This window comes from Vulpes vulpes, chromosome 12 (genome assembly GCF_048418805.1).
Source record: "Vulpes vulpes isolate BD-2025 chromosome 12, VulVul3, whole genome shotgun sequence".
Lineage (NCBI taxonomy): Eukaryota > Metazoa > Chordata > Mammalia > Carnivora > Canidae > Vulpes > Vulpes vulpes.
Window position 1 is genome coordinate 135716762 of NC_132791.1, and position 27116 is coordinate 135743877.

Sequence of the window (27116 nt, forward strand, 5' to 3'; positions counted from 1 at the left end):
TGACACATGCCACTCCCTGTGGCCCTATGCCACAAATATTAACCCAGAAGGCTCACCAGCAGCTCAGTGCATAGCTTGGGTATGTATATCAGAAGTACTGTAGCCTCGAGGCATCTGGGTGGCTCAGTGGTTGAGCATCTGCCTTTGGCTCAGATCATGATCTCCTCTATTCCCTCCTTCCTTCCTTCTCTCCTTCCTTCCTTCCTTCCTTCCTTCCTTCCTTCCTTCCTTCCTTCCTTCCTTCCTTCCTTCCATCTTCATTAAACCATCTTGCAAACCTTCAACAGTACCTATCTAGATTCTTCCACAGTTAGCTTTAAGTACATAACATGTTTCAAATACAGAGTAGGGGATCCCTGGGTAGCTCAGCAGTTTAGCATCTGCCTTTGGCCCAGGGTGTGATCCCGGAGACCTGGAATCGAGTCCCACACCAGGCTCCCTGCAGGGAGCCTGCTCCTCCCTCTGCCTGTGTCTCTGCTTCTCTCTCTGTGTGTCTCTTATGAATAAATAAATAAATAATATGTATAATTTTTTTTTAAAGTTCTATAGCCTTGGTTGAGGTGAGAATGGTGGTATCTAATGTAGCAATGGCACCTGGTATTGAGAGACCTACTGGCGAGTCTGTCAGGGACACCACTGAAGATGCTAAGACATACCAAAGGGGCACTACACAAGAGGCTGGAGCCTGTGAGAGCAGTTTGGATTACTGCTCTTGAAAAGACCCGTTTCCAACCCTTAGTTTACATGTATGTGAGGAAGCAGAAATTTAGATGTGAAATGACTCCCCCGCCCCAAGGTCCCTAGAGTGGACATCTATTTTTAACAATCTATTTCTCTTATACTAATAGGACCCAAATTTTCCTCTTGGGAACTATACATCTCCCCACTCCCAGTTCATGACGTCTGAGCTGTCTCAGCTGCACTCTCGGCCCCAAGGCTGGGGACAAATTCTGCTCAGCCAATCCCAGCAGGACAGCGCTCTGGCACCAGATATTGGGTTAGGGATGGGCATATAACCAAGAGCCCATGAGAGATGGTCCTGGGACTTGGGCTGAGATTCTCAACAGAAAGCCACCCCCCAGCCCTTTTTTGCTGATATTGGAACCATGGCAGAGTAAGCCTGTATCTGCTGGTGCCCATCTTGCCAGAGCAGGAGGGAAAGCTTCCCTGAGAATGGAGCCATGACAGTAGAAAGTAAGGCCAGGAGAAGGAGAGGAGTCCCTAGGCATTGTGGGAGCCCCTGGATTAAGCCAGACCTAAAGCTAGCAAAACTCCTGGGATTTCCTTTACGTGACTCAATAAATTCCTATCTGTGCCACAGCAATCCGTGTTGGGTTTTCTGTCCCTTGCATCCGAAAGAGTCTTGATGACATAGCTCAACACCACCTCCACCTCCTTCTCTTCTCTTCAGTCTAGTTGGCCTTTGCACCACTTCCGGATTCTCTCAGCATTTTCCCACAGAGAACCCTAGAGCGGGGCAGGACCCAGCCCAAGTGGCCCTGCCGCCCCAAGGTAACAGAAGATGTGCTAGTTATGTTAGCACTACTGAGCTCTCCACTGGCCGTAGAAGATCCAGTGGCCCTTTTATGCCTTTCATTGAATCATAGATCAACAAGGTTATTATGTGGTGTCTCTGCTTTTACTTTATTTTAAAATTTTATATATTTATTCATGAAAGACACAGAGAGTGAGGCAGAGACACAGGCAGAGGGAGAAGCAGGCTCCCTGCGGGGAACCCAAGGTGGGACTCGATCCCAGGACCCTAGGATCATGGCCTGAACCAAAGGCAGATGTTTAACCACTGAGCCACCCAGGTGCCCCTTGTGTCTCTGCCTTTAAATTCAAATGACATGAATGCTCCAACCCCAGAGAAAAGCCCTCAACCTCACTCCCCAACAAATGGGGTTCACTCATGTAGGGCAGTGTGTAGGGTGGTGGAAAGAGTACTGGAGGCCTTTGGGTCTACCCCTGAGCTACCTTGAGCTGAACCCAAGATCCTTCTTCTCCCCCTGAGATGACTCTTCTGAGTGACTCACTAGTCTGGTCCTGGAGGGGTGTCTTGGGCAGGTAATTCTAATGATGACTCTCTTCCTTGAAGAACCACTGGACCACATCCTGTGTAGAGCCTCTCCCCCTTCCAGCTCTGATCCTATGCAAAACCAGAATTCTCTGTCCTGTCATGTCCAGGCCCAAGCTTTTGAGGCAGCCTAGTATAATCAAAGGGCCTCTAGTTCAAGTGCCAAACGTGTTCTTATTTTGTGGCTTCAGTGTCCCCATCTACACCATGGGGCAGGATGCCTGGCTCCCAGGAATGGCTCTATACTGAGTGTTAGGATTGCTCCCAGACTCACCCTCCATGAAGAGCAGTGCTTTCCAGCAGTGGTGATTGTTCTATCACTGTGGAGGTGGGGGGGGGGTCACCCCAAGACTCCCAATTGGAGGCTCCCCTGCCTCAGGGGGTTGCATATAGGTCAGTCAAGTGTCTGGGACCTCCATATATTTTTCTGAGCTCATTTTGGAGCTTAAGCCTAGAAAGTAGATAAGCCTCCCCAATGAGTACAAGGCTATTAAGACCCTGCTGGTGGGGTTCCAAGGTGTCCCAGGCCCCAGAACCGTGACAAGGCAATGTAGCCCAGTGGGTAGCCCCAGACAGCCTTTGCTCATTAGTTGGTTGACCCTGGGCAGGCTGCTTGCAGTCTCTGGGCCTCCTCCTCATCTCCAAAATGAGGGCCCCCACCTCTCTTACCATATCCAGCTTGAACTTGTTGTCATAATTTCCTGAAACCCTGAGAACAAGGACCCTCCCTGAGCTTCTCATCGTGGTAGATGGCGTCACTATTCACCCAGCACCCAGGCCACAAACCTGGCTGCTGTCTCTGCCATTCCAGCCACTCCTGTCATCCCTCCTCCCCCTGCAGCCAGTGAGGAGGATGCTATCTCCAGAGCGGTCCTACTCTCTCCAGGCGGGTCCCCTCTGCTGAGGGCTCCTGGGGTGACTGTAAAAGTATAATGTCCAGGCTCCCAGCTCCTAGTCCTGCCCCTCTGACGTATTTCTCCTGGCCAGAGGGTTCTCTTACAAACATGAGTCCCTCCTACTTCAAACCCCACGGAGAAGCCCCATCTTTCCATGGACTGCAGAAAAGCCTGGCATGCTGGTCCCTGCCTACCTTTTAGGCATAACTCACAGATAGCTCTCCCTCCTCCCAGGGCTCCTCCCTGGGCTCCTCCCCGGGCTCCCTGGCTACCCTGGCCTTTTCCAGTCCTGGAACATGACATTCTCATTTCTGCCTCAGTGTCTCTGAGGGGGCTGCCCTCTGGGACCCCGTGCTTCCTGACCCCCATCCTCCCCCAACCCCCCACCTGCAGGCCATGTGGCCTTAACTGAAATGTTTCTATCTGGGAACACCTTCCCCAACCCTCTGGAGGAGTCAGCCCCCCTGGCAGCACTTGGCACATCTCCAGGGTCACCTGACCACCTGGAATGGTGTCTTGTAGTGTTACAGTCCCCCATGCAGCCTGCTTCCCTGTCACACCAGGCCCAGCACCCCAGCCTGTGGCCGCAGGGGCCATGCACCCTTGTGTCTGAGGCCCAGTCGACAGAAATCATTTCCCTTTCCAGCTCAAGAATGACCCAGCTGTGTGCCCAGCTCCTCTCACATTTATTGGAACCTGCTTACCCAGCAACCCACAAAGGAGCTTACACGGGGTAGGGGGTGATATTGAGGACTCCTGTGACCTAATCCTGGGATTATCACTGAGGCATGGGCCAAGGGGACCAGAGGTGGGGGGTAGAAGAGGAGGAGGGATGCTAAGGCCAAGGAAGCCCCCTTGGCCCCTGGGGCATGTGCGCACGCTCACGTGGGGGTTTCTGTGCGGGGGGAGAGGGGGGGCAGGGCCAAGCAGTCAACATCAGGGTTTCTTTTCTTTTAATTTTTCCTTCACTTTTCGAGGCTCAAATTGGATCAGTCTCAGAATTTCCTTATTGGCCAGGGTCCCCTCGATGAACTCCTCCTCTGTAAGTTTATCTGTGCATGGGAGGAGAAGAAAGGCTGCAGTCAGATTCGGCTGTCCCAAGTTACAGCAAGGCTGGTGCTGGCCAGCGTGCCCCGTGTGGAGGTATCTGTTATGAAAACACTGAATTTCTGTGCCCCTGAGGGTACAACCCATCACCCCCAGATACCCAGCTCTTTCCCAGGATCCCTGGACCTGCCCTCAAACCAGCAGCAAAGGGTTAATGAGAGGACCAGCCCCAGGAGAGCCTGGCCCCTAGTGAGGTCTCTCTGCCTCCCTCCCAGCAGGGGGCTGACAGCTCCTCTGTGCTGGAGCCACTGTGCTTGGGGCTGAGGCCACTGCAAGGGGGTGGCTCAGAAAGGAATGAGACAGAGTTCCTGTTCCAGGAAACTCTTGGTCTGATGCGGAGACACTCCCACATCTAAATAACTCCAGAAAGAGACAGGTGCTTCTCTCTGCAGATGGTGATGCTCACACTGCCTGCACCGAGCAGGTGCTCAACGAGCTTGGCTGAACCAACTAGATTTCCAGTGGCCTGCGCTCTGCGCCTCTCTGACACCCTTAATCCCTCCCGGGTGAAGATCCAGGATGGGGTCCTTGCACAGGTCCGGGTAGTGAAATTTGTGTTTTAAAGTCTCAGCTGCCTTCTCGGCCTCAGGTTGAGCTTGAAACTGCCACGGTCAAGAACCTGATTGTGGAGTGAGGCGCTGTCTCCGGAGGGGGTCATCTGAAAATCTCGGCCTCCAAACACCACCACCTCCCATGACTGTGGCATTCACCTGGGTTGGTTTTCAGGGTAGCAAGTACAACGGGGGGACATAGCACCTGGCAGACCTGAGAGATGTCTGGTCCTCCCAGATGCGGTCAGTGGGGGAGGGGCCACATGGCGCGAAGAAGGAGGAGGAGGAAGAGGAGAGCAGGTGCCGGAAGGGGAGGAGACATGGAGGCTGGGACCACTACACCCACGCAGCAGAGTTGAGGAGGTGCTCACTGCGAAGTCAGCGGGGCACAGGACTGGCACTGGGAACCATCACCTGCTATGAATGCTCGCCCAGTTACCTTGCCTGCTTTCCCCCGGATCCGGGCCCCTTGGCAATGACCTTCTTGCTCCTCAGGCTTCTTCCTGGACTGCAGATTGGTGGCACCGGGGCCCCCTGCACCTGCCCCTCCTCCCGACCTGCCCAGGCCTGTCCCGGAGACCACAGAAGGAGCCCACACTGGCTGCGCAGAGGTGCGTGGACCATATGTCACCAAGTGAGGCCCTTCAGGTTCTCAAAATCTCCAGTGCCGGCTTCTCTCTTAGAGAATCAGCTGAGGAGGCCCCGCGGGGCTGCAGGTCCCCAGGCGGCAGTAACCAGCTGGAAGCCACAAGAACGGGGAGCCACTTGCCAGGTCCCCACATGTCGGGGGGCTCCCTGCCCAGCTTGCAGCCATGCCCACGCCGCCCCTCTGCAGTGCTGCCTGCGTTGGCCTGAGCATCACACACCGGCAGACCAGCTGCCCTGTTCTGGAATGCCACCCTGTTTTCAGGGAGACCCCACATCTCCAAGGGCTGCTCGTGGCCAAAGACTGAGCAGGGGCATTGGAGGGACCAAGGCTGGCCGGCCTGTGGATGAAGGGGCTCCCGTGGGCTCCCCTGGCTTTGCCAAAACCTTCTAAAGCAGGGCTGCGGCCTCAAGTCTTCAGCGGCCCTGGGCTCTCAGCTCGGGGCCCCGCTGCCCTGCAGTCTGGGCCTCCCCAGGCTCCTCCAGCTCCCTCCTCCCTTTCCCTCGAAGGCCAGTTCTCAATAAATCGATTCCAACCCAATCTAAATCTAATTCCATCTGTCGGAACCCAAACTAACTCCCCGGGGTAAAAGCAGGTAAACTGAGATCCTGCTGACTTGGGACTCGACGCCCCTTCAGACACAGGCCGAGCTGAAGCTTTGCCCTGTCCTCACTGTGCAGAAAGCATTTTAGGAACCAAGTAAGGTGCACCCAGGTGTCTAGGCGAGCACTTCCGCTGAAACAGAAAGTGGTTTGCAGAGCCCGTAACCCCGCAGTGGGTACGCCCTCTGCTAAGGAGCGGCTGTCCTGACTTAGCCATTCTTCCCCCCACGCTAACGATGCTCTAAGGTGCCTTTCCTTCCTTGGCCTTCCAGAATCCAGATCTTCCCCCTGCCCCAGGGAGCTCGGCGGTGATGGAGTCAAGGGGCAAGGGGGATGTGGCACTGGTCCCCACCAGCAGCATCTGCTCCAGGGGGACAGCGGAGCTGGGCCCTGCTGACTGGTCTGCTTACTGCCCCCCAGGGATGCAGAGATCCCTGCAGCGCATGCCAAGATGAGGAGCCCCCTCTCCCCCAGGGACTCAGATAGCTCTGCAGTGCATGCCATGAGGAGGGGTCCCCTTGGCCCTAGGAAGACCAATCTCGCTGGGGCCTCCAGGAAATAGCCCATGACTCTAAAACCAGACACTTTTAAGGGGGAAGGAATTCACCATCATCTTTCTTTCCAAAGAACCCCCAGATCTTCTCTGCTCGTTTCTCTGGGGTGTTCTCATCCTCTGGAAGTTGCTTCACATCCTCGGGACTGATCATTTTGAAAATAGCCTGCAGCACATAAAGAGGAAGTTCCCATCAGAAGGAGAAGCAGGGGTGACCCTCTCTGGTGACCCTCCCCCACCCCCGTGCCCAGGGCCAGATATCCCCCCAGCAGCAAGCATTTTCACCTTCAGCAGAGGTGAAAATACAGATGCCCAGGCCCCAGCCTGCCCAGGGGAGCAGAGTTGGGGAATCTGTATTTTTTAGATCCTCAGAAGGGACAGGGAACGTAGTAAAGGGGTAAAGAAGGCTTTCACTTATTTCGCCCCTTCTCTACACCTGTTGAATTTCCTGACCCTGTAGAAACAATACTTTCATTTTATTTTAAAAAAATTAAAATGAGATAAAAAACAAAAAGCTTGGGTGCCTGGGTGGCTCAGTCAGTGAAGCATCTGCCTTCAGCTCAGGTCATGATCCCGGGGTCCTGAGATCGAATTCCTCATCGGGCTCCCCTCAGGGAGCTTGCTTCTCCTTCTGCCTCTGCCTCTGTCTCATGAATAAATGAGTAAAATCTTTAAAAAAAAACAACAACCCCAAAAGCTTTCTGATAATCCCACAGCAGCCACCTCAAATGGCTTCTTTGGGGTCCCTGTGGTACCTTGGTTGCCCAGCTGGGTTGGCTTATGGTGACAACGGCTAATGTTCTTGGAACGCGTAATAACATGCCCTTTTACATGTAACCTCCACAATGGCCTTATGAGGTGGGTTTCATTGGCCCCATTTTACAGATGAAGAAATGGAGATTCTAACCAGGCAGTTTGGTTCTAGAACCTTCATCCTTGCACTCTATCACTTGGAAAGCATCCAAGGGGATGGAGAACAGAGAGGGACAAGGTGGTCTCAATGTGCCCTGCCAGCTCCAGGTTATAGGATCCCATCAGCTCGGTAAGTCCAGCCCAGCCAGGCCAGAGTGGACACCTGAGTGGCTCCCGAGCCCATTCCAGCCCATGCACTCAGCGTTGGGGCAGACTAGGGGTGCAGGCAGGCGTGTTGGGTGGAGTTGGGGGCACCTTGCACACACTCGGGCAGGGGCAGTGATGCCTGTGACATTAGCCTGGAGGGAGGGCGAAAAGGTCTGGGAAGTTTTAGCAACAACATGCTATAGCAAGAGGAGCAAACCCAGCAGCTCTGGGCAGCAGCCTTGGATAGCAGCATTCAGAGCCCGGGGGTGCCCAGCAACCCAACTGTGGGTGCCGGGTTCCATCTCAGTCTTGAGCCTGGGGAACCACGTACCGACCCCACAGCTAAACCCTGGGCTAAACCCTCGCCCAGTTTCTAACTCCAAGGACAGCCTGTCAGGACCTCAGAGAAGGAGCTATCCAGTCCTTACCCTGGGCCCCAAGGTTTTTCCAAGGCCACATAGTTAGTTAGTAGTGTAACTGGGATTAGATCCTGAAACTTTGGACTCCCGGGGCAGCGACCACGTGATCTAGTGAACTGAGCAGCCCTGCACCAGCTTGCACTGCCTCAGCCGGGGATACTGTGGATACTACCCCTACCTCTCCCTCTTTCCTTTCCTCTTCCTTTTCCTCAAGGAGCACCAACTTGTAGGCCACCGCTGGGCCTGACGTCCTGTTGGTGGTTGTGCTCCCTGCACCAGGCCACCTGCCAAGCCAGGGGAGCTCGCTCTGTGGGTAGTGCCCGGATTCCAGGGACGTCCTCACCCTTAACGTGAGGCGTAAGTCAGGTCTGCTGCCAGAGGCTGCCTGCTTGGCTGCTTGGTTTATGATCTCTCTGAATCAGGGGGAGAACCATGCAAACACAAGCAGGATTACAAATGCACCAAAAAATGAGATAAACTACAAAAGACATTCTTCTCCTTTTTACCAGGAACAGAATTAGGGGAATAACGCAATGAAATGGGCTGGGGGATTAGTAGATGCCAGGAAGAGATGCCAAGTGAAGGGGAATACAGATGCCATCATAAGAAAAAAAATAGAAACATCTTAGTTTTCCAAAAGTACAGGGCTGGTTAGGTAATTTTATGGCCTTTCCATAAGATGGAATTCTTTTTTTTAGGTTTTATTTATTTATTCATGAGAGACACGAGACAGAGGCAGAGACACAGACAGAGGGAGAAGCAGGCTCCCTTTGGGGAGCCTGATGTGGGACTCTATCCCAGGACCCCGGGGTCACAGCCTGAGCTGAAGGCAGATGCTCAACTGCTGAGCCACCCAGGTGTCCCATAAGACAGAATTCTAAGCAGCCATTCAAAATGGTTTTGAAGAAACCATTTCTTGATAGGGAAATTGTAACAAAATAATGACTGAGAAAAACGTCTTATATATCATAGTTCTAAAATTATTTTTAAATATATATATACAGATAAAGGACTAGGATGGTAGGAAGCCTGGGTGGCTCAGGGGTTGAGTGTTTACCTTCGGTTCAGGGCATGACCCTGGGGTCCTGGGATCGAGTCCCACACCATTCGACCACAGGGAGCCTTCTTCTCCCTCTGCCTGTGTCTCTGCCTCTCTCTCTGTGTCTCTCATGAATAAATAAATTAAATCTTTTTTTTTAAAGGGCTGGGATTGTATACATTAATACATTGACAGTAGCTCCCTCCAGATGATAGAATTAAAGGCAATTTCAATTGTCTCCTGCATATATTTCTAGGGTTTACAAATTACTTACCTATTAAATGAAAGTATTCTTAAGATCCCTGCAATCTTCGCAACAAATGATAGGATGCCAGGCCAGTGTGGGGTGGGGGGAGAGTGTGTTTTAGAAGTGCTGGCCAGCAAGGCCCCTGCAGAGGCTCAGTCCAGAACATAGGGCAGCAGGTAAGAAAGCGGAGGCCCCCGGGGGTGATGTGGCCTACCCCTGGCTCTAAAGACTAAGAGGACAGGAACCCCCAAAAGTTCATGACCCCCAAAGCTGGCCTCCTTCTACTCTGTATTTTCTTTCTTTTTTTTTTTTTTTTAAGATTTTATTTATTCATTCATGAGAGACACATAGAGAGAGAGGCAGAGACACAGGCAGAGGGAGAAGCAGGCTCCATGCAGGGAGCCCGATGCGGGACTTGATCCCGGGTCTCCAGGATCACACCCTGGGCCAAAGGCAGATGCCAAACTGGTAAGCTACCCAGGGATCCCCTACTCTGTATTTGAAACACGTTATGTACTTAAAGCTAACTGTGGAAGAATCTGGATAGGTACTATTGAAGGTTTGCAAGATGGTTTAATGAAGATAGGAAGGAAGGAGAGAAGGAAGGAAGGAGGGAATAGAGAGAAGGAAGGAAACAAAATTTAATTAACACAAAATACCCAGATTCTTTTTTAGGAGGAAGAGACGCTGTTGGGAAGTGACCCATGTACTGGAGACCCCTCCTCGCACACTTGGAGCCCCTGAGCTCCGCAGCCTGGATCCCCACTCCACACGGTCAGCCCCGTCCCCTTGAGCAGCAGCAGCAGCAGCAGGACCCCAGATTGTGGACACCGTCCCCTCCGACCCCCTGAACCCCCTGGACCCAGGAACCCAGGGGAGCCCAGTCCCGCTGTGCGGGGGAGGCCGAGACTGACCATGACGATCTCCAGCACTTCGCTCTTGCTGATGGCCCCGTTGCCGTCCACATCGTAGAGCGAGAAGGCCCACTCAAGCTTCTGGTTGGTCTTGCCGGCCGAGGTCATGTGCAAGGCGATGACATACTCTTTGAAGTCCAGGGTGCCGTCGCTGTTGGCGTCAAAGCTGCGGAACACATGCTGGGCATAGGCCTTGGGGTCGGCCTCAGGGAAGAACTTGGAGTAGATGCTCTGAAACTCCTGCTTGGTGATGCGGCCACTGGGGCACTCCTTCAGGAAGGACTGGTACCAGCTGCACAGCTCCTCCTCTGTGAACTTGGTGTTCAGCTGCAGCTCCTCCAGGATCTCCTTGGAGAGGGCTCCGCTCTTGCTGTTCCCCATGGGTGAGGCCGCCTGGGCCCGGCCGGGCAGCGCTGGCTGGCTGGGCTGGCTGGGTGGGTGGCGAGCGACGTGGTCTTCTGCAGCTGGAGACTGACCTGGAGGTGCTGGTGGATTAGAGGATTTGTGGCTGGTTCACCCCAGTACTTGGAGGGAGGAGGGGCCGGGACGGGGGATGGGGTAGGCTCCAAGAACTACCCCCCCACCTCCAGATTAAAAGAAAGAGCTGACAGCAGGTGGCCAATCCATCTTGGCCTTCGGGGAGGACAGGACAGGAGGTCAGAAGCTTCAGAGCCAAAGCCTTGGCCTCTCCTGCTGCTCCTTGCCTCTCCCTGGTCCTCCCTGACTTCAGCTCTCCAGGAGTCACTGTGCTCATGGCCTCTCTTTCCCCCAAACTCTGAGGGTGCCAGGGGTAGGCATGGCATCTTGCATTGAACTCTATGCTGCAGCCGTGAAAAGGCAGGCTCTTAGAGCAAACTGAGGGTTGCAGAAGGGGAGGGGTCGGGAGAGGGGGTACCTGGGTGACAGGCATTAAGGAGGGCACGTGATGTGATGAGCACTGGCTGTTATACTGTATGCTGGCAAATTGAATTAAAAAAAAAAAAAAAAAGCCAGGCTCCAGAGCCAGCCTGAGGTTCAAATCCTGGCTCTGTGACTTCCTGGCTGTGTGACCCTAGGCATGTTTCTTAACCTCTCTCTGCCTAGAATGGTCTCCTAGTCCTTTACCTCCTTCATGGCTTTCCTCAAATGTCATCTCCTCAGCAAGGCCTGGATGGATCACTCTGTTTACAACACCACACCGTGCCCCCACGCCCCACTTTATGTCTCTTCCTCATAAGTACCCCTTCCGACTCACTTTTAATTACTCCATGTGCTGTGTGTCCCCGCACCAGAACGGAAGCTCCGTTGGAGGCAGGGGTTCTGTCTGTTTTGTTCCCAGCCGCCTCTCCATCACCAGAATGGTGCCTGGCAGCTTGGGGCCCCTGTGAATATTCCAAGTGAATGGGCATAATAATAGTGTCTGCCTCATTGTTATTTTGAGGCTAAAATGAGCTAATATGTACAAAGCACTTAGAAGAGAGCCAGGCACACACAATATGTTAGTTTTTGTGACTCATCTACAACAAGGATACAAAACTGCTTGGAGGGCCAGAAGGTGGAGGGAGTGAGCAACACGGGTGAATCAGAGACAGTGCCGAGTGGTGAGGCCCGCGCCACCCATGGAAGGGTTTGCCCATGTTCAAAGCCATTTGCATGTGTTCATATGGGATTATGGCCCATTGTTTCTGGATTTTTCAGTGCTGACCCCTATGGTTCCAGAGTATTTCTCAGGAGGCCTAAATGTTAGGAGTGTGTGCATGTGTGTGTGTGTGTGTGTGTGTGTGTGTACTTATTATTTTTTCTCATTAGTTTGTGAGAGCATATAATTTCTTAATAGAAGATCTTTTTTTTTTCCCCAAGACTTTCACTATCCTGTAGCAAAGTGTTTGTTCTCAAGAGCAGTTGGAAATAAATCAGTCACCACACTCAGAAACAAACCAACCAACCAACCAACCAACCAACCTATCTACCCCAGCCCACGAAAGTGGGGTCAGAGGCTTTGCCCTTTGTCTCAGAATCAGGTGTGGGAGGTTATTAGAAGTGCCTCCTGGCAGGGCACCTGGGTGGCTCAGTAGGTTAAACATCCAGGTCTTGGTTTTGGCTCAGGTCATGATCTCAGGGTCGTGGGATCGAACTCTACATCAGGTTCTGGGATCAATGTGGGGTCTGTTGGAGATTCTCTCCCTGTGCCCTTACTCCACTATGCACTCTCTCAAATAAGTAAATAAAATTAAATAAATAAATAAATAAATAAATAAATAAATAAATAAATATTTTTAAGTGCCTTCTGGTGCCACTCTTGACCATACCAAGCCTGCAGATGAGAGGAAGTGGATGTTACAGGGAAGAAATGGAGCCTGCCTGGGTCACAGGGCTGCTAAGCAGCAAAGCCAGAAGGAAAGCCCTGGTCGGTCAGGCTCTCCATTTGGGGTCTTTGCATCACCTAACAACAACTCATTTCTCAAGGAGGCCTGAGCCAGTGGGCAAGAAGCTCCATCCCTGTAGGTGAAGAGCCAATGGGCAAGGAGACAGGGCCCTGGCTTAATGCAGAAAGCAGCCAGAGTCCCGGAGGCCCTTGCGCCCTGGCTGAGGGCAAGAATGAAGGACTGGACCTAGGTGGGAAGCAGCCTGGTACCTCTGGCCCACATTCCTCAGGTTGTGCCCAGGAGGGGCCCGGCCTTGGGATGGGACCACAGGCAGCTGTGTTGATGCTTCCAGGAGAGGAGTCATGACCTGGGGGTTTGTTTGAAAACCTGCATAAACATCTTCTATCAGAGGGAGAGTTTATGCTTATGCTCCTTAGGCAAACAAGTTGTTGGAGATGATGTATTGTGAACGGATTTGTTAAGTCTGAGTTGCGGCCATAAACTCTGCTCGAACCCCAAAGGCCTGCCCTCCAACCAGAGGACCTCAGTTTGTGTCTCCCCACTCCTTGAAAGAAGCGATCTCTTCGTAGAGGCTGGCCCTGTGGCGCCCCCAAGCCTGGAGCTCGGGGTGGGGGGGGAGGGGGTGGCCCCCAGCACTCACCCCCACTCCCCTACCTTCTCCTGCTCTGGTACAAAGGACGGGCTGACCCTTCTTCCCTTGGCCTGGAACCGGAGCCCACACACCAGTCTGCACTGGGCCGGGAAAGGGGGTATAGAGGGGGTGTGTGGGTGGCAGAGGATGGGAAGGAATATTTCTCCCCTGGCCCTCTCGTTGCAGCACATGGCAGTCCACCCTTTTGGTGGCTTGGACTGAAGTCCTTGGAGTCATCCTCGGCGCCCCTCTGGCACACCCCACCCCATCTGTCAAGAACCGTGTAGGCACTGCCTTCAAAGCACATCCAGACCCTGACTGCTCCCCTCAACTTCCACTGTGACCACCTCCTGCAGGCCCCACTGCCCCTCCCGGGCCAGCTTCCTTGCCTCCTTGCTTCCATCCTGGTCTCCAACATTCCTACAGCCTGTCCTACAGCTGTGAAGTCAGGCCGCACGCTCCTTGGCTTGGACCCCTCGCCGCCCCTCCAGCAGCGTGAAAGTCAGAGTCCTTCAGGGGTGCACAAGGCCCTGCAGAAGCTGCCCCCGCCCACTGTCCATCTATTCCGGCAACAGCATCCCCAACCCAGGTGTCCCTCTTCCATTCTCACCACCTATAACCAGGCCATCTCCTGCCTAGAATATTCTCCCAGCAACCTGCTGGGCTCCCCCCACCCCACCCCACCCCCCCAGCCTGGGGTCTCCTGGCCTTTGACCAAATGTCACCTTCCCAATAAGGCTGCCCCAACTGCCCTGTTTAATATTGCAACTTACCCAGAGTCATCCCTGAAACTACCAATCCTCGTATCCTGCCCTGTCCTTTCTCCCTAACACGGAACACCTTCCACACCCGTGCTGGATTAGTTACTCTGTTGACTGTTTTTGCCTCTCCCTCTGCTAGAAAGCCATGTCCAGGAGGGCCGGGCTCTTTATCCATTTCACTTATTGACGTGAAGGGGTGTCTGGCATCTAGCAGGTGGTCAATAATGACTGCATGCACGGATGGATGAGCAAAGAAACAATAGCCAGGAGCCCTTTCTGTCCACAGGGATAGAAGTCCCCAGGGGAGGGGGCCGGGAGGGGCCAGGGCTGTGGGTCCAGCAGCATGGTACCCATCTGAGGGGGGGATCTGCACCCAGGTGCCCTTTGCTAAGACATGAGGCGTAAGATTATCACCAACCCTGGGAGCCTAGACGGATCACTGAGACCATTTATACGAAGGAGAGTGTGACAGCCCTCCAGGAAGGAGGGTCACCCAGCAGGACCCAGTGTCTCTGGACAGTTTATTTTACATGGGATGAATCTAAGCATCTCAAGTGTACACACAGAGCCAGAGCGAGGCGGGGGTGGGCCGGGGTTGGTGGGGGGGAATGAGAGAGCCTTTCACTTCCTGAAAACGCTTTATAATAATGCAGAACAATTATATATAGCAAACGGCTTCAAAATGTAAACCCTTTAAACATTTAATTCTTTAGCATTAATACACACAAATGCTATTAAGGGGTGGCAGGGGTCGGGGCAGGGGGAGTCGGGGAGGGAGAAATTCGGGTGGGTTACAGCCTCCATAGGGATCAGAGTTTCAACAGTGTTACTTATAAATTATAGTACATCAATTTTATTTACTGATCTAGGCAGCCAGAGGGTGGAAGGGTATACAATGTGAAGTAAACACAGTCATACCGGGATGAGAAATGCTGGCAGGAGACACAGCTTTTTAACATTAAAAATGTATAAAGTATTTAGCAAAAGTTACAGAAAACAGACCAAATAAGCAAGTTTATTTTGTTAGAAAATCCCACTGTCCTAGGGTTTGCTGATGTGCTGGTCGGTGAAAGGGCTGCCCCCCAACCCCCCGGTCCCGCCCCCCCTCGTCCCCACCCTCATCTCCCTCCTCAGGGGAGGGAAGCGATGCCAATTTGGGACCCCCGTCACCACCGAGGACAGCCGGTGTCCCTCTGAGTGTCTGCTCCCGGGTCCGCAAGGCTGCCGGAGGCCACAGCTCCCAGGAGCCAGTCGGCTGCGTGTGATGCTGGGAAGGACACGTCCCTGCTTGACAGATGAGGGAGCACAGAGGTCCCGGGAGGGAACGCGACTTCACTGTGGGTTACAGGACCAACAAGGCAGCAGGGCGGGGCTGGTCCAGTGCTCTTGCCCTGGCACCATATCCCTCTCTTCTCCGTCCCTGTGTCACACCGTCTCCACGACCACACCCATGTGCCCAGATCCTTTGCACTCTCACTGCAATCCTTTTAGGGACGTCCCTCAAACACAAGGGGTCAGCATCCCCTGAACAGCACACAGGGAGAGATCCAAAGGTCATCACAACCCAGTTCCCTCAGAGGGACCCTGCAACAAAGGCTCCTGACCTGGCCACACCCCGGCCTCTAAAGGGTTCTTGTCACCTGTGTGTTTTGCTTGCTGATCCTGCAAGCCCTACCTGCCAAAACTCAACCCAGAAGCGTCCAAGAAGCATGGGACCCCGGCGGACTTGGGCTCCATGGCTCACACCTTCCCTGGCCTGGATCCAGGAATATCTTCCATTTGCTTGGTGGGGTAGGGGGTAGAGGGGTGCCTGGTTGCCTCCAAGGGCTCACCTCTCAGCAAGCAGGGCACAATCGGGACATGGCTTGACGGAGTCATCACCTTGGGGGTCATGCCCATAGCTAGCCCAGTGTTAGCTGGGTTGGGTTCTATCTCTGTCACCACCTGCCACCACCCAAGGGCAGCAGGCACAGGCTCAGTGTGACCACCAGCGGAGTAAGGCTCCAGCAGTATCAGGAAGCTCACGGGAAGAGGCTCTGTCTTCAGGCTTGTCCTGGCTCCTTGGACACAGACCTCAGGACACGAGATCAAAGATCAGGGGATGAGACCCCAAAGGTAATGACTTATGAGTGCGCCCTTCTGGGCCCGAGGAGGAACTACCTCATTCTCAACAGCTCAGGAAACTCTTCATTTCGGCTCCATTTGGGTCTACACACAAAAGAAGTGCCAGGGTATCCCTCTCGTGAGGATTTCAGACACTACCATGCACAATCACACAGATGGGGCTCAAGCATGATGGTGTGGGATACAGAACCGGAGCAAGAAGGGGAGGTGGAGGGAGTGCAGTAGCTGGAGGAGGCTGGGGAGACCAGAACGCACACCTGCAGCCTGCAGCCAAGGCAACAGACATCCAGGGGAAGGTCATGGCCAGCCCGAGGTCGCCCCCTGCATTTTTACCGGCCATTTGTCCATTCACCTCCCACACCCAATGCTCAGTAGAAGCTGGAGGCTTTGTGAGCCGAAGGGAGGGGCCCCAGGACTGCGTGGGCTTACCAGCTGAGGTGCAAACCTCAGGCTGCAGCTTAAGTGGGAGGCACCCCTCCCCAACCCCTGGCCCCTTTCTGCACAAAACCCTGAAATGAGCCACAAAGGCCAAGTGTGAGCTCCAAGGACTACCGTGGGCACAGCTGGCGTTTGGAGGCGCCTTGGGAGGCGGAGGAAGAAGCCGTGCAAACAAGCTGAAGACCCTTGGGCCAGGAGCCTCCAGGCCCAACAGAGCATTTCCCCAAGCGAGGACTCATGCAACATAGTGCGGTTCTGCGAGACGAAGGAACAAGCTAGTGACACACACACGATGTGCATGACCCCAAAGTGTGAAGCCGAGGGAAAGCAGCCAGACTCGAGGGCTGCATCGGGGACTCCTTTTGTATGGCATTCTAGAAAGGGCAAACGGCAGGGTCAGATAATCCATCAGTGGTTGCCAGGGTGCAGGAAAGGAAGCAGGTGTAGACCGGCTATAAAGGAGTCAGAGGGAATTTTTGGGAGTGATAGAAATATTGTGGTTTTGGTGGCTGGTCGTTAAGACGAGGTCTGTCAAAATTCACAGAACCGTATCCTTCCAAAGGGTGGGTGTCACTGGACGTCAATAAACTCCAATAGCGTAGGTCCAATGACCTCCAGAAATCTGGAAAAACAAGGCAGTAGGTCCTGGCGGGGTGGGATTTGGGGAATAAACTGATCGATGCCCCCAACTTAACACCTGTAAAGTGCTTTCCAAACTACCTCCATAATCACCAGTGGGTCTGCAGAATCCTGTTTCGACTCTCCCTGTCGAGGCCACTCATGGCTGGAAGTAAAATCACTTTAACAAGCCAAAGTCTTTGATGTCCTTTGAAGTTTATGGCTTGTGTTTCCAAGAAGGGACCTTGGCTCAGCCAAGGTTCTTACGTACCCACCCGCTAATCTAGGAATTGACTGGTCTTCACAAAGGGAAGAGAAACAAACCCCCCGTTTGGGAGTGCGGACACTGTTTCGGTTTGCTTCAGTCACTAACCCCAATAAGAAGTGAATGAAGGAGCACAGGAAAAAAAAAAAAAAAGAAATGAAATTTGTGAAGGCTAATGAGACCAAATTAAGGACAGTGGGGTGGGGGTGGGGAGTACCCTCAGAAAATGGGCTGGAAGAGGCAAGAGAGCCCCCCTCTGTCTCCCAGGGAGGACCAGAAGACTCAGGAATCCTCAGATGGGAGGGAGAAAACAAAACCCATGAGCCATATCACACTCAAAATATCTGTTAGTAACAAGGCTATTGGCTTTGAACATTTGAAAATCACCCACAAATGAGTTCACTAAGCCACAAGGCAATTACTACTAGCACCCATTTTTCCTAGAGAAAACAAAAAATAATATCCTAAGATTGGTAGCTGGTGTCACAGCCCAGCCCCAGATCTGGAAGGAGTGGTCCTCCCTGCCGGGGACAGATCCACCCTCATGGCTTTCGTGTCGGCAAAGGCCTTCACGTGGACCTTTTTTGGTTAGGGTGTTTTAGTAGGACAGGGGGCAGTTTGGCTCACTCTAGGATATTCAGCATCTTTGTACTCTAAACTGTGAGGACATAATTCTGACTCAATGAAAGAGGTGCCCAAGGACTCAAGATGAGTGAGGCAATTCCCAGCATGAAGACTGAAGGACCCCGGGAGTCATGCTCTTAGGATCCTGCCCTAGTAGGGGGTATATGGACCCTGCACATCCAAGTAATCAAAGGGAAAGAGGAGTTAAGAAGGATGGGTTCTCAGGGTGTGGGTTCTGGGCTAGAATCTGCCCCTTGCTGGCTACGTGACCACCTCTGGGGTGGTGGTGAAGCTGCGGGGCAGGGCGGGGGGAGATTTCTTCTTCTGGTCCCCTCATGGTGATGCTCAGGGCTTAGATGTGATGGAGAATGTGTTTGCTGTGTTTCTATAAAGGGAGAGAGTGATGAGTGAGGACCCAACGGCGTGCTGAAAGCTTCCCAAGTCACCGGATTTTGTGGGGATCTGGGAGATGGGGGTAGGGGGGAAGATGATATTAACATCAAGCAGGGCTCCGTGCAGGGCTTTGGAACGTGCAGGAGCTGAGACCAAGGTGGCAGGACACTGCCTGTAGGGTGACAACCCACTGTGGCCGTGAGAATATGCCATGCCTGTTTGGTGCCCACCAGGGAAAGCAAGCCACATCTGGGGAGGGACAAACCCCAACCCGTCTTCCACAGGGCGCTGACACAGGGCCCTGAGAAGAGCCCGGGAGTGGGCAGGGGGGGCAGGAGGGAGCTTCCCTGAGGAAGCAGTTGAGGGTTGGGTGGATTGGGGTTTCCAGCCCGGAGACTTTACTGAAGATGCCTGACCTAATAGGAAAAGCGACTCAATACTCTGACTTGGGGCTGATGTGAATGAGGTAGTTCCATCCTGACCTCTCCAGGCAGGGTCGGTCTGGGCCAAGAGAGGAGCCAGGCCTTATTCCCAAGACTCCCAGATGATGGAAAGTGGCAAAGAAGAGCCCAGATTTGGGCTCTCAGAACATAAGGGGAAGAAAATAAAGAGGGTGGGCTGCAAAGAATTCTGGGTGTGGGCTGGGGAGCTGAACGGTGCCTTCTATCCATGATTCTGATCCTGATACTTGGTTGAAGACAGGGACCTTTCTGCCATGACCCTCCAAAGCCTGGGACACCAGGGGCTAGAAGACAGGCCTTGGGGCTTCCAGGGGCACAAGTGTGTGACACAGCTGGCTCTGGGTGGGGAGGTGACCCCTAGGGTGCTCAGCAGGGACCACACCCAGTTCCAGCCTCAGTCTGTCCTGGGAGCAGGAAGCAGAACACAGGAGTCGGGGTGGGGGCGACGGCCTCGGAGACAGGGCAGGGCTGTGGATCCGTCTTCTTGGCCTGGGAATGTGGGCAGCTCCTGGCAGGGCCGCCCTTCTGGAATCACCAGCTCAGTGGCCCAGGACCAGGACAGTGGGTGGGAGGGCGGCTGCGCTCGGCAGCGGGCCCCACAGTGCGCACTGCCACCGCCTCTCCGTGGGACCCCAGACCCCTCTCTGCAGCAGGACCCCCGGGGCCGTGTGTGCCAGCCTAAATCTCCATGTCCACAGGGCGGATGTTGCCTGTCTTGTGCTCTCTGACCCACAGCTCCCTGTCTTTGGCTGGGTCCACTTTTCGAAGCAGTTGGTCCACAGGCTCGACTGTCTGCAAGGGACGGAGAAGGGGACATAGTCAGAAGTGGCAGGTGTGCCAGGGACAACACCTTCGAGTCCTGTGGCTCACACCTTCTGGCCTGTCCTGGCAGCCTCTCTAGAGGGGCTGTGGGGCTCCAAGGGAGGTGCCTGGGAGGTTCAGCCTGGCGCAGGGCTGCAAGAGTGGGGAGCCTGGGCTCTTGCCCCCACTTTGTGACACCCTCCAGGCACTCTGCCCTCCAGCCTGCAGGCCTGCATGACGGGGCAGGGTGGAGCTCGGCTCCGGGTCCAGGGCCTCCTCCTCCTCCTCCTCCTGCATCTGTCCCCACCTTTACCACCCAAGAACAGAGCCAACGGAATTTGAGCGTCAGAGAATTTGAGTATTTCTGGATTATGTATTTATTTCTTTGGTAAGAAATTTGCCAGGGGAGGTGATAAGGTCTTCAGCTATTTTAACTGTCATGACCTTCTTTCTCCTCGGGGTGACAGCTGACGTCAGTCTCTACCTAGCGCCTCTACCTCGGGCGCCTCTCTGCCACGCATGCCATCTCTATGCTGCGCGCGTCTGTCTCAGGCGCGTCTCTACCTCGCGCACGTGGGATAGACTCACACGTGTCCAGGCCGGTGCGTGAGCCCATCCCAAGAGGTGGCCCCCAGGCCCGGGTGCCACTGGCCACCTTCAGGACAGATTCATTTGGAAGCGCTCCTCAGCCGGCCGCGCCCGCCCCAGGGAGCTCCCCTCAGGCCCGGCTCCTCTCCAGGGTGGGGGTGGGGGTGGGGGGGTGGGAGGTCCTCCTGGCCTCAGCCAGGGGCGGGGGACTCACGCTTTGGTTGAACATGTCCGTCTCGTGCCGCAGCTGAGTGTACTGGCACAGGTGCTGCCGGATCATCTCCACCCTCTCCACCTCCAGCCGCTCCAGCTCCTGCCCAGGAGGAGGCCAGACAGCCCTGAGCGCCCGCCCTCACCTCGGGGACCAGCCCACCCCGAACACGGAACACCAGTCCCCGGCCGCCTGCTTGGAGCCGCCGCCCAGGAGGGAGGTGGAGGCGGTGACAGCAGCTGCTGCGTCCCGAATCCTGCCCTGCCGGGCCGCACGGTGGGGTGGGTGCTGGGAGCTTCACAGCGTTACTTAACTGTCCACAGTAATTTTAAGAGAGAGGCCCTTATCTGTAACCTCACTTGTCCAGAGCACGGGGCATTGTGGGAGGAATGGGGTTCCAACCAGGCTTCTGGGTCTGCACCAGGGAGCCCCAGCCTTGGTTCCCCTATGGGGTGGACAAATGGGTCACATGCCGAGATTCTGTGCTTCAGTCTCTTGGGGCCTTGTTCCTGGGCCTTGCCGAGCAGCCTCCTCTCCTCTGGCCATCCAGTGCTGACGTGCAGAAGACAGACCAGGCCAGGGGAGGCAGGGGGGCTGGGAGTCGGACAGCCGTTGTCAAATGGAAGAGGAAGGGTTTGTCCTTTGGTTTCTAGATGGTTCTGCATCTTTGGAATTTAGGGGATCAGACTACTATTCTGCGCACAACTAGGTCACTGCCTAGGTGATTAACCGGGAAGGAGGGTAAAGCAGGGGGCTTAATTAGGAGATTAACCGGGAGGAAGACTAGGTCACTGTCCCTGGGGGAGGCTTCTAATCTGCTCTGGTGGGCTGACACCTGGACACGCAGAGCGTTAGTCTGTCCTGCGCCGGATGGACGACGGTAGCTTTGGGCAGTGGGACAATGCAGGAGATACCTGGTGCCAGGCCTCCTTTCTCATCCAACCCAACGGCCCCAGTGCCAACCACACTTCACCATCCACCCCAACGGGTGCTGAGGAGGAGATGCCGTCCCCTCATAAGAGATACTCAGGGGGTGCCTGGTTGAGTGGTTGAGCGTCTGACTCCTGGTATCAGGTCAGATCATGATCTGAGGGTCGTGGGATCAAGCCCCGTGTCAGGCTCCATGCTCAGTGGGGAGTCTGCTTGAGATTCTCTCTCTCCCTCTCCTTCTGCCCCTCCCTCCTGTGCTCTGTTTCTCTCTAAAACAAACAAATCTTAAAAAAATATAAGGCAAAAAAAGGGGTCTGATGCCTATTCCCTGTACCCCTTGGTCAGAGGCCTCCCCTCTCAATCCTCCCAAACAGCTACCCCAACCTCACTCTGTATGCACCCCCTTATCTGGGACGGGCAACCCTTCCTGGGGTGGGGAGGGTCACTCTTCCTGAAACTTGGCTGTCTTTCCTAAAGGCACCACTGTACATTTGGTTGAGGGCATCCCTGGGTGAGAGCCTGACCCCTTAGGGAACAGCCAAGGAGGGTACGGTAAGACCCAACCCTTGCCTGTGTTCATGCAGCTAGGGAGTGCCAAAGTAGGATCTGAATTCACATAGACTGGCCCAGAGTCGAGGTCTTGGCTCTGAGGCAGTGGAGAGGATCTAATGACCACCTCTATGGCCACCTCCATTCCACCATCATCCGCATGCCCACCAGCATCCCCCTGGGACTCCCAAGCACCACTCCCTGAATGGACAAGCTTACACATCTCTGCTCACTCACCAATGTGGTGGTCACCATCTCTTCAAACCATTTGGACTGGGCTTGGTTGTAGAGGTCCACACAGCGCATGAGGTCATCTCCTGGAAAAGACCATCAGCCACCATCACACTCTGTCCTGTCCTCACCATGGCTTCCCTCCTCCATCTGTGCCCCATGCCCTCTCCTTTCCCTGGGTCATGGAAGCCACTGGAATGTGGAGAGATGGGAAGCAGAGCAAATGAAGGGGCAACCCTGCATCATGAGCTCGACCCCAGATACTAAGAACTCAGGATGAGGGTTTCCAGTATCTGTGTGTGTGTGTGCTCCTAGGACCCCCCCAAATCCTACCACAAACCCAAGAGATGCTTTCCTCTCTAAAGATGGCTTCTCATTTGACACTGGAGAGTCCTTCTTGGTTAAACATGTGTCACAAGCAACCTGGAAGTAGCTAAGAGTGAAAGAAGAGAAGTCTGCAAATCATGTGTGTGTGTGTGTGTGTGTGTGTGTATGTGTGTGTGTGTGTGTGTGTACATGCACCAGAATATAATTCTGAAACACAAAATAATGTGCCTGATAGTCTGTGGCTCACTCCTGTACAGTAATAGTATGAAGATGCACCGGCACGCTACACACCAATTCTGGGACGGTGGTCACTTTGGAAAGAGAGGATGGGTGGGAAGAAATAAGCTCCTCCCACAGCATTTTATTTCCTAAAAGAGACGGGCGAAACAACCCTAACTCTGCAATCTTGATGCTTGGTAGGTTATTTTCTGGAAAGGCAGGTACATTCGAAATATTTTGTAATTAGAAGGAAAATAAGCCGTGGGATATTTGCAAGCATTACTAAGCATATCAGCACCCAGAACCTTATTGCCCAGAATGCAATGCCTGGCCCTGCAGCCTCAGTATGCCCTGGGAACTTGCCAGAAACGCAGATCCCAGGGCACACCAAAGACCTACTGAATCGGAAACTGCATTTTCCCAAGATCCTCGGGGGAACCCCGTGCACATTGCAGCTAGAGAGGCATCACTTGGGCACACGGCTCAGTCTCAATGTGGTTTTCTGATCATCACTGGGCTCCAGAGACAGGAAGGAATCACAGCCTTTGTTCAAGATGCGAAAAACTCAAGAACCAATCCCAAGCTAGCAGATTCACTCTAAATCTAGTAATTCCAGCGGAGTCAATGTCCTCTAACATCCCCTGGATCATGTGTATTCTGAAATGGAAGTGAAAGAAGTTGGGGAGACTCCCGTCCACGTAGCCCAGGGCCCAGCTCAGCACCACCTTCCACTGAACTACACTGTTGCCAAGAGATGAGCCCGAGTAACAGAACACAACCAAGAGCTCTTGACCCATCCTCAGTAATGGGTCCCTGATCCCAAGAAGGACTGATCTGGAGAGAAGAAAGTGTGTACTTCACAGCCAACACATTCCCACCAGGAGCCTGACAGCACCTGACCAACGAGGTCAGCAAGTCACCCTACAAACATATGATACTCAAACTCCCAAAAAAGCCCTCTTTGTTGATCCCGATCTTGAGACCATGCTTTGGGATCTTGTGCGACATCAGGAAATCAGGTAGCTGCAGGAGGACTGGAGGGTTCGACAAGAGGCTCTGAGGCATGGGGCCAGGCACAAGGTACACAGAAGGGGGTTTCGGAAAGGAAGAATTTTTCAGTTAGAACCAACGGCAAGGACCAGTCGCTTCCATCATAAGAGAATTCCAAACTGTAGGGATAAGAGTCTGTATTATCTGATGGCCACACAACCAGCCAAGACACAAACAGCAAGACCAGAAGAACAAATGTAGCAGAGCCTTCCCAGCATGAAAATGTAATGTTCTTCTGAATTCGGCTGCAATTGACTAGAAAGAGCAAGTAGCAAGATTGTCCAGAATGTGCGAGAAACGGAATAGCCAAGTATCTAGAACCCAAGAGAAATGAATGTGAAGCAAAATATCTAGGATATGATGTAAATGAATACACAAAACAATGGAACTCGAGGAACAGGGCCAAAGCAGTGCTGTGGGTTCAAATAATCTCCTGGTGGGTCAAGTATTTACGTGTTTATTTTTTTACACCTGAGGCTAAAGGAAAAAAGTGATTTAAAAATATATATATTGAGGAAGGAAAGGTCTTTCTAAGGGAGTCACAAAATCCAGACCTTATAAGGGAAAAAGACTGTTCTGCAAAAAAATTCAAGAAGAAAACAAGCGAGCGAGTGAGCAAGTGAAATATAAGAACAAAATTAAATGCTAAATGGCAACCTAGGAAAAATATTTGCAAGTCAAACCATGGAAGGTTAATTTTCCTGACATATAATTAATCCTTGTCAATCAATCTGTCAGAACAAGACCAGCCACCTGAAAAGAAATAGGGGAGAGGACAGGAGTTCATCCGTTCACAGAAAAAAAAAAAAAATCACAAGTGACAGAAGTCTTTTTTTTTAAATGCTCAGATTCGGGTGCCTGGGTGGCTTAGTCGATGAAGTGTCTGCCTTCGGCTCAGGTCATGATCCCGGGGTCCTGGGATCAAGTCCCACATCAGACTCCCTGCTCAGCAGGGATCCTGCTTCTCCCTCTCCCTCTGCCCCTGCTCTCTTGCTCTCTTGCTCTCTCTCCCCAATAAGTAAATAAAATATTTAAAAAAATTTTTTAAAAAAGTGAGTTCAGGACATGGAACGGAAAATGACCTACTGTGTATAAATTTAAATATCAAGAAACATTTTAAAAAGTTCAAACACTAGGAAGTGTTGGTGGTGCGTCTATTTAGTGAATTGGATTTTTATATTCTTAGGTGCTGGTCACATTTTTTTTTTTGCCAGGCAGCGATAAAATTGTATTGTTAAAATAATTTAATAAATTGAGCTAATTGAAACAGCCTCTTCCCGTCCTGGGTTTGCCTTCCCAATCCCCCGGGATAAGTATATTATGCCTTCTATTTCTGGATCTGGTTATCACTATGCATTACAGATCTTTCAATCAAATGTTGTGTTTCTGTCACACTGCTTTGTGATCGACTACCTCTACACCACTGTATGATCACATCCAGACGGTGGGCTTCGTTCTGTAACGCGTTAACTGTCTTAGGTTCACCAGAAATTCGGGTGAGAAGGACACTGGACCCAAACCCTAATCACAGCACACGCTTTAATCCCAGAAATTGCCACCTGCGTGCCTCTCAACTTGGACTTCCTGAACAAATAGTGACTATTTTTTTTTAACCTGGTTCTAATTGGCCTTTCTCCCCCTTTCTTGTGCATCCACAGTTTTTAACCACGAGGTTGAAGTAGAAACTGACTCAAGGGTGGGGGTGGGGGGATCTTTGTATGAGAATCTGAAATCTGGTTCTTTCACCGAACAAAATGTGGGCATCCGTGGTGGGGCAGGGGGTCTCTCCACTCGCCATAAGGAAGCCCTGGGAGTATCCTCGCAGGGACAGGAGCCCTGAGTTCTGGACGCATGGAGGATTTGGTCAACCTCCTGGTCTGAGGTCCAGGGTGGCCCCCTCATCCCCCAGGAGGGCCTGGACATAGCATCATGACCCCCTCCACGGTCCTGCCCCCTTTTTTTTCTTTTTTCATTTACTTATGAGACACACAGAGAGAGGCAGAGACACAGGCAGAGAGAGAAGCAGGCTCCCTGTGGGGAGACTGATGCGGGACTTGATCCCAGGACACCGGGGTCAGGCCCTGAGAAGACAGATGCTCAACTCCCGAGCCACCCAGGTGTCCCTCAGCCGTGCCCTTTCTGTACCTCGGAGGCCCCGGCGAGGACCAGAGAGGTAGGGGGCCCGGTGGCCGCACTCACCAGCCTGTGTGGACTTCCTCCGTGCCTTCTTGATGTCTTCCTCCGTCTTGTTGCTCAGCTTGATTTCCAGCTGCTGGGTCTTCATCTCTAGGTCTCTCTGCCGCTCCGTGAGAGCCTTGCGGGCCTGGGGTCCAATGACATGGGGAGGCTGCCCACAGGACTCCATGCCAGGGGGGCCCCTCGGGTTATGCAGCCCAGCCTCCCTGTTGCTGGGTAGGGGTCCTGACTTCTCTGTGTTCATGGATCATTGTCTTTCCAGCAGATGCTCAGCGGATGGCAGCACCAGCCACCCCACTCTGGGTCCACATGGGCCCTGGGGTGGCCACAGTTGGCAGGGTTTAGGATGCCCAAGGCTGGCACCAAGGATGCGCCCCTGGTCCTGCGCCCCTTCCCAAGGCACTGGGGTTAGCAGCTCCCAGCGAGGTCAAACCTCCAGGCCTCTGCCAGGGGAACCAAATCATCAGGAGGAAATCTGCCCAGAGAGGCCCAGATAAAGGGCCCGCATGGACCAGCACACGTGCCAGCTGAGCATCTCACAAAAGCATGGGGTACCTCGTTTCCTGTGCCTGGGGAGCCCCACTTGGTCTCCTACTGGTCCTTTGGCAGTGACCCGAGGGTCCCAGGGGTGGAGTGGGGGATCCTCAGATGTGGGCTGGGGGCTGCTGTTCCCCGCACCGCCACTCCAATCCCACCACCCGGGGACAAATGCCTCTGCTGTGGGTCACGGACCCTGCCGTCACCCAGCCTACTGGCCTCCCAGGCCCCTCACCTTCTCCACCGCGGCATAGCGGCTGGCGAGCTGCTTGCGGAGGTCGGCGATGTGGTGGTCACACTTCTTCATGTCCTTCTTAAAGTTCTCTCGGAAATTCATTAAGGGCTTCTCTACCTCGCTGTGCAGCTGTCGAGGAAAGGGGGGGGGGCACGCTCAGGACCTGGGGACTTCAGGTGCAAGATGAGGTGGGGGGGCACTCTCCCCGACTCTACAGGTGAGGGTGGGGTTGGGGACAGAGCCTGGCCCAGCCAATAGGAAGACAGACACAAGGGGCCACCCAATAGGTCTCGGGTCAGGGGGTCACTTTAAGCTGGCCAGGCCCCAGGTTTCATACCTTAGTGTCCAAGGCTTTCCGAGCCCTTCATCAGCTGCCTCCTGCTTCCCCTAGGTTCTCACCACTGCTCGTAGGACTTTGCTCAGGTCCTCAGCTTACTTTGCTTTACTTTCC

At 53.5% G+C, this 27116-nt stretch overlaps 2 protein-coding genes across 15 annotated transcripts in view; both read right to left on the reverse strand.

The window, feature by feature from the left end:
• Positions 1-3581: 3581 nt before the first annotated feature.
• Positions 3582-11063, reverse strand: RCVRN (recoverin). The gene is made up of 3 exons (XM_026005501.2): positions 10111-11063; positions 6487-6598; positions 3582-4025 (listed from the first exon to the last, which is right to left on the reverse strand). The coding sequence occupies exons 1-3, from the start codon at positions 10489-10491 to the stop codon at positions 3910-3912; spliced, it is 609 nt and encodes a 202-aa protein (XP_025861286.1). The 5' UTR covers positions 10492-11063; the 3' UTR covers positions 3582-3909.
• Positions 11064-14553: 3490 nt separating this feature from the next.
• Positions 14554-27116, reverse strand: part of GAS7 (growth arrest specific 7) — a 209607-nt gene continuing 197044 nt past the window's right edge. For all 14 annotated transcript variants that reach the window (XM_026005502.2, XM_072730353.1, XM_026005506.2 and 11 more), the window contains 5 exons: positions 26666-26794; positions 25897-26020; positions 22108-22187; positions 20395-20493; positions 14554-19583 (listed from right to left, as the gene is read on the reverse strand). In XM_026005502.2, the coding sequence (XP_025861287.1) occupies positions 19470-19583; positions 20395-20493; positions 22108-22187; positions 25897-26020; positions 26666-26794 (546 nt within the window). In that variant the 3' untranslated portion in view covers positions 14554-19469. The remainder of the gene's footprint in view (positions 19584-20394; positions 20494-22107; positions 22188-25896; positions 26021-26665; positions 26795-27116) is intronic.

Bases quoted from the DNA above. Each gene is read 5' to 3' on its own strand.
- RCVRN (XM_026005501.2), bottom strand. From the start codon at position 10,491: ATGGGGAACAGCAAGAGCGGAGCCCTCTCCAAGGAGATCCTGGAGGAG. The intron at 6,599-10,110 runs GTCAGTCTCGGC...TATGTGCTGCAG, and splicing joins AAGTGCTGGAGATCGTCATG to GCTATTTTCAAAATGATCAG. The intron at 4,026-6,486 runs GTGAATTCCTTC...TCCCATGCACAG, and splicing joins CTTTGGAAAGAAAGATGATG to ATAAACTTACAGAGGAGGAG.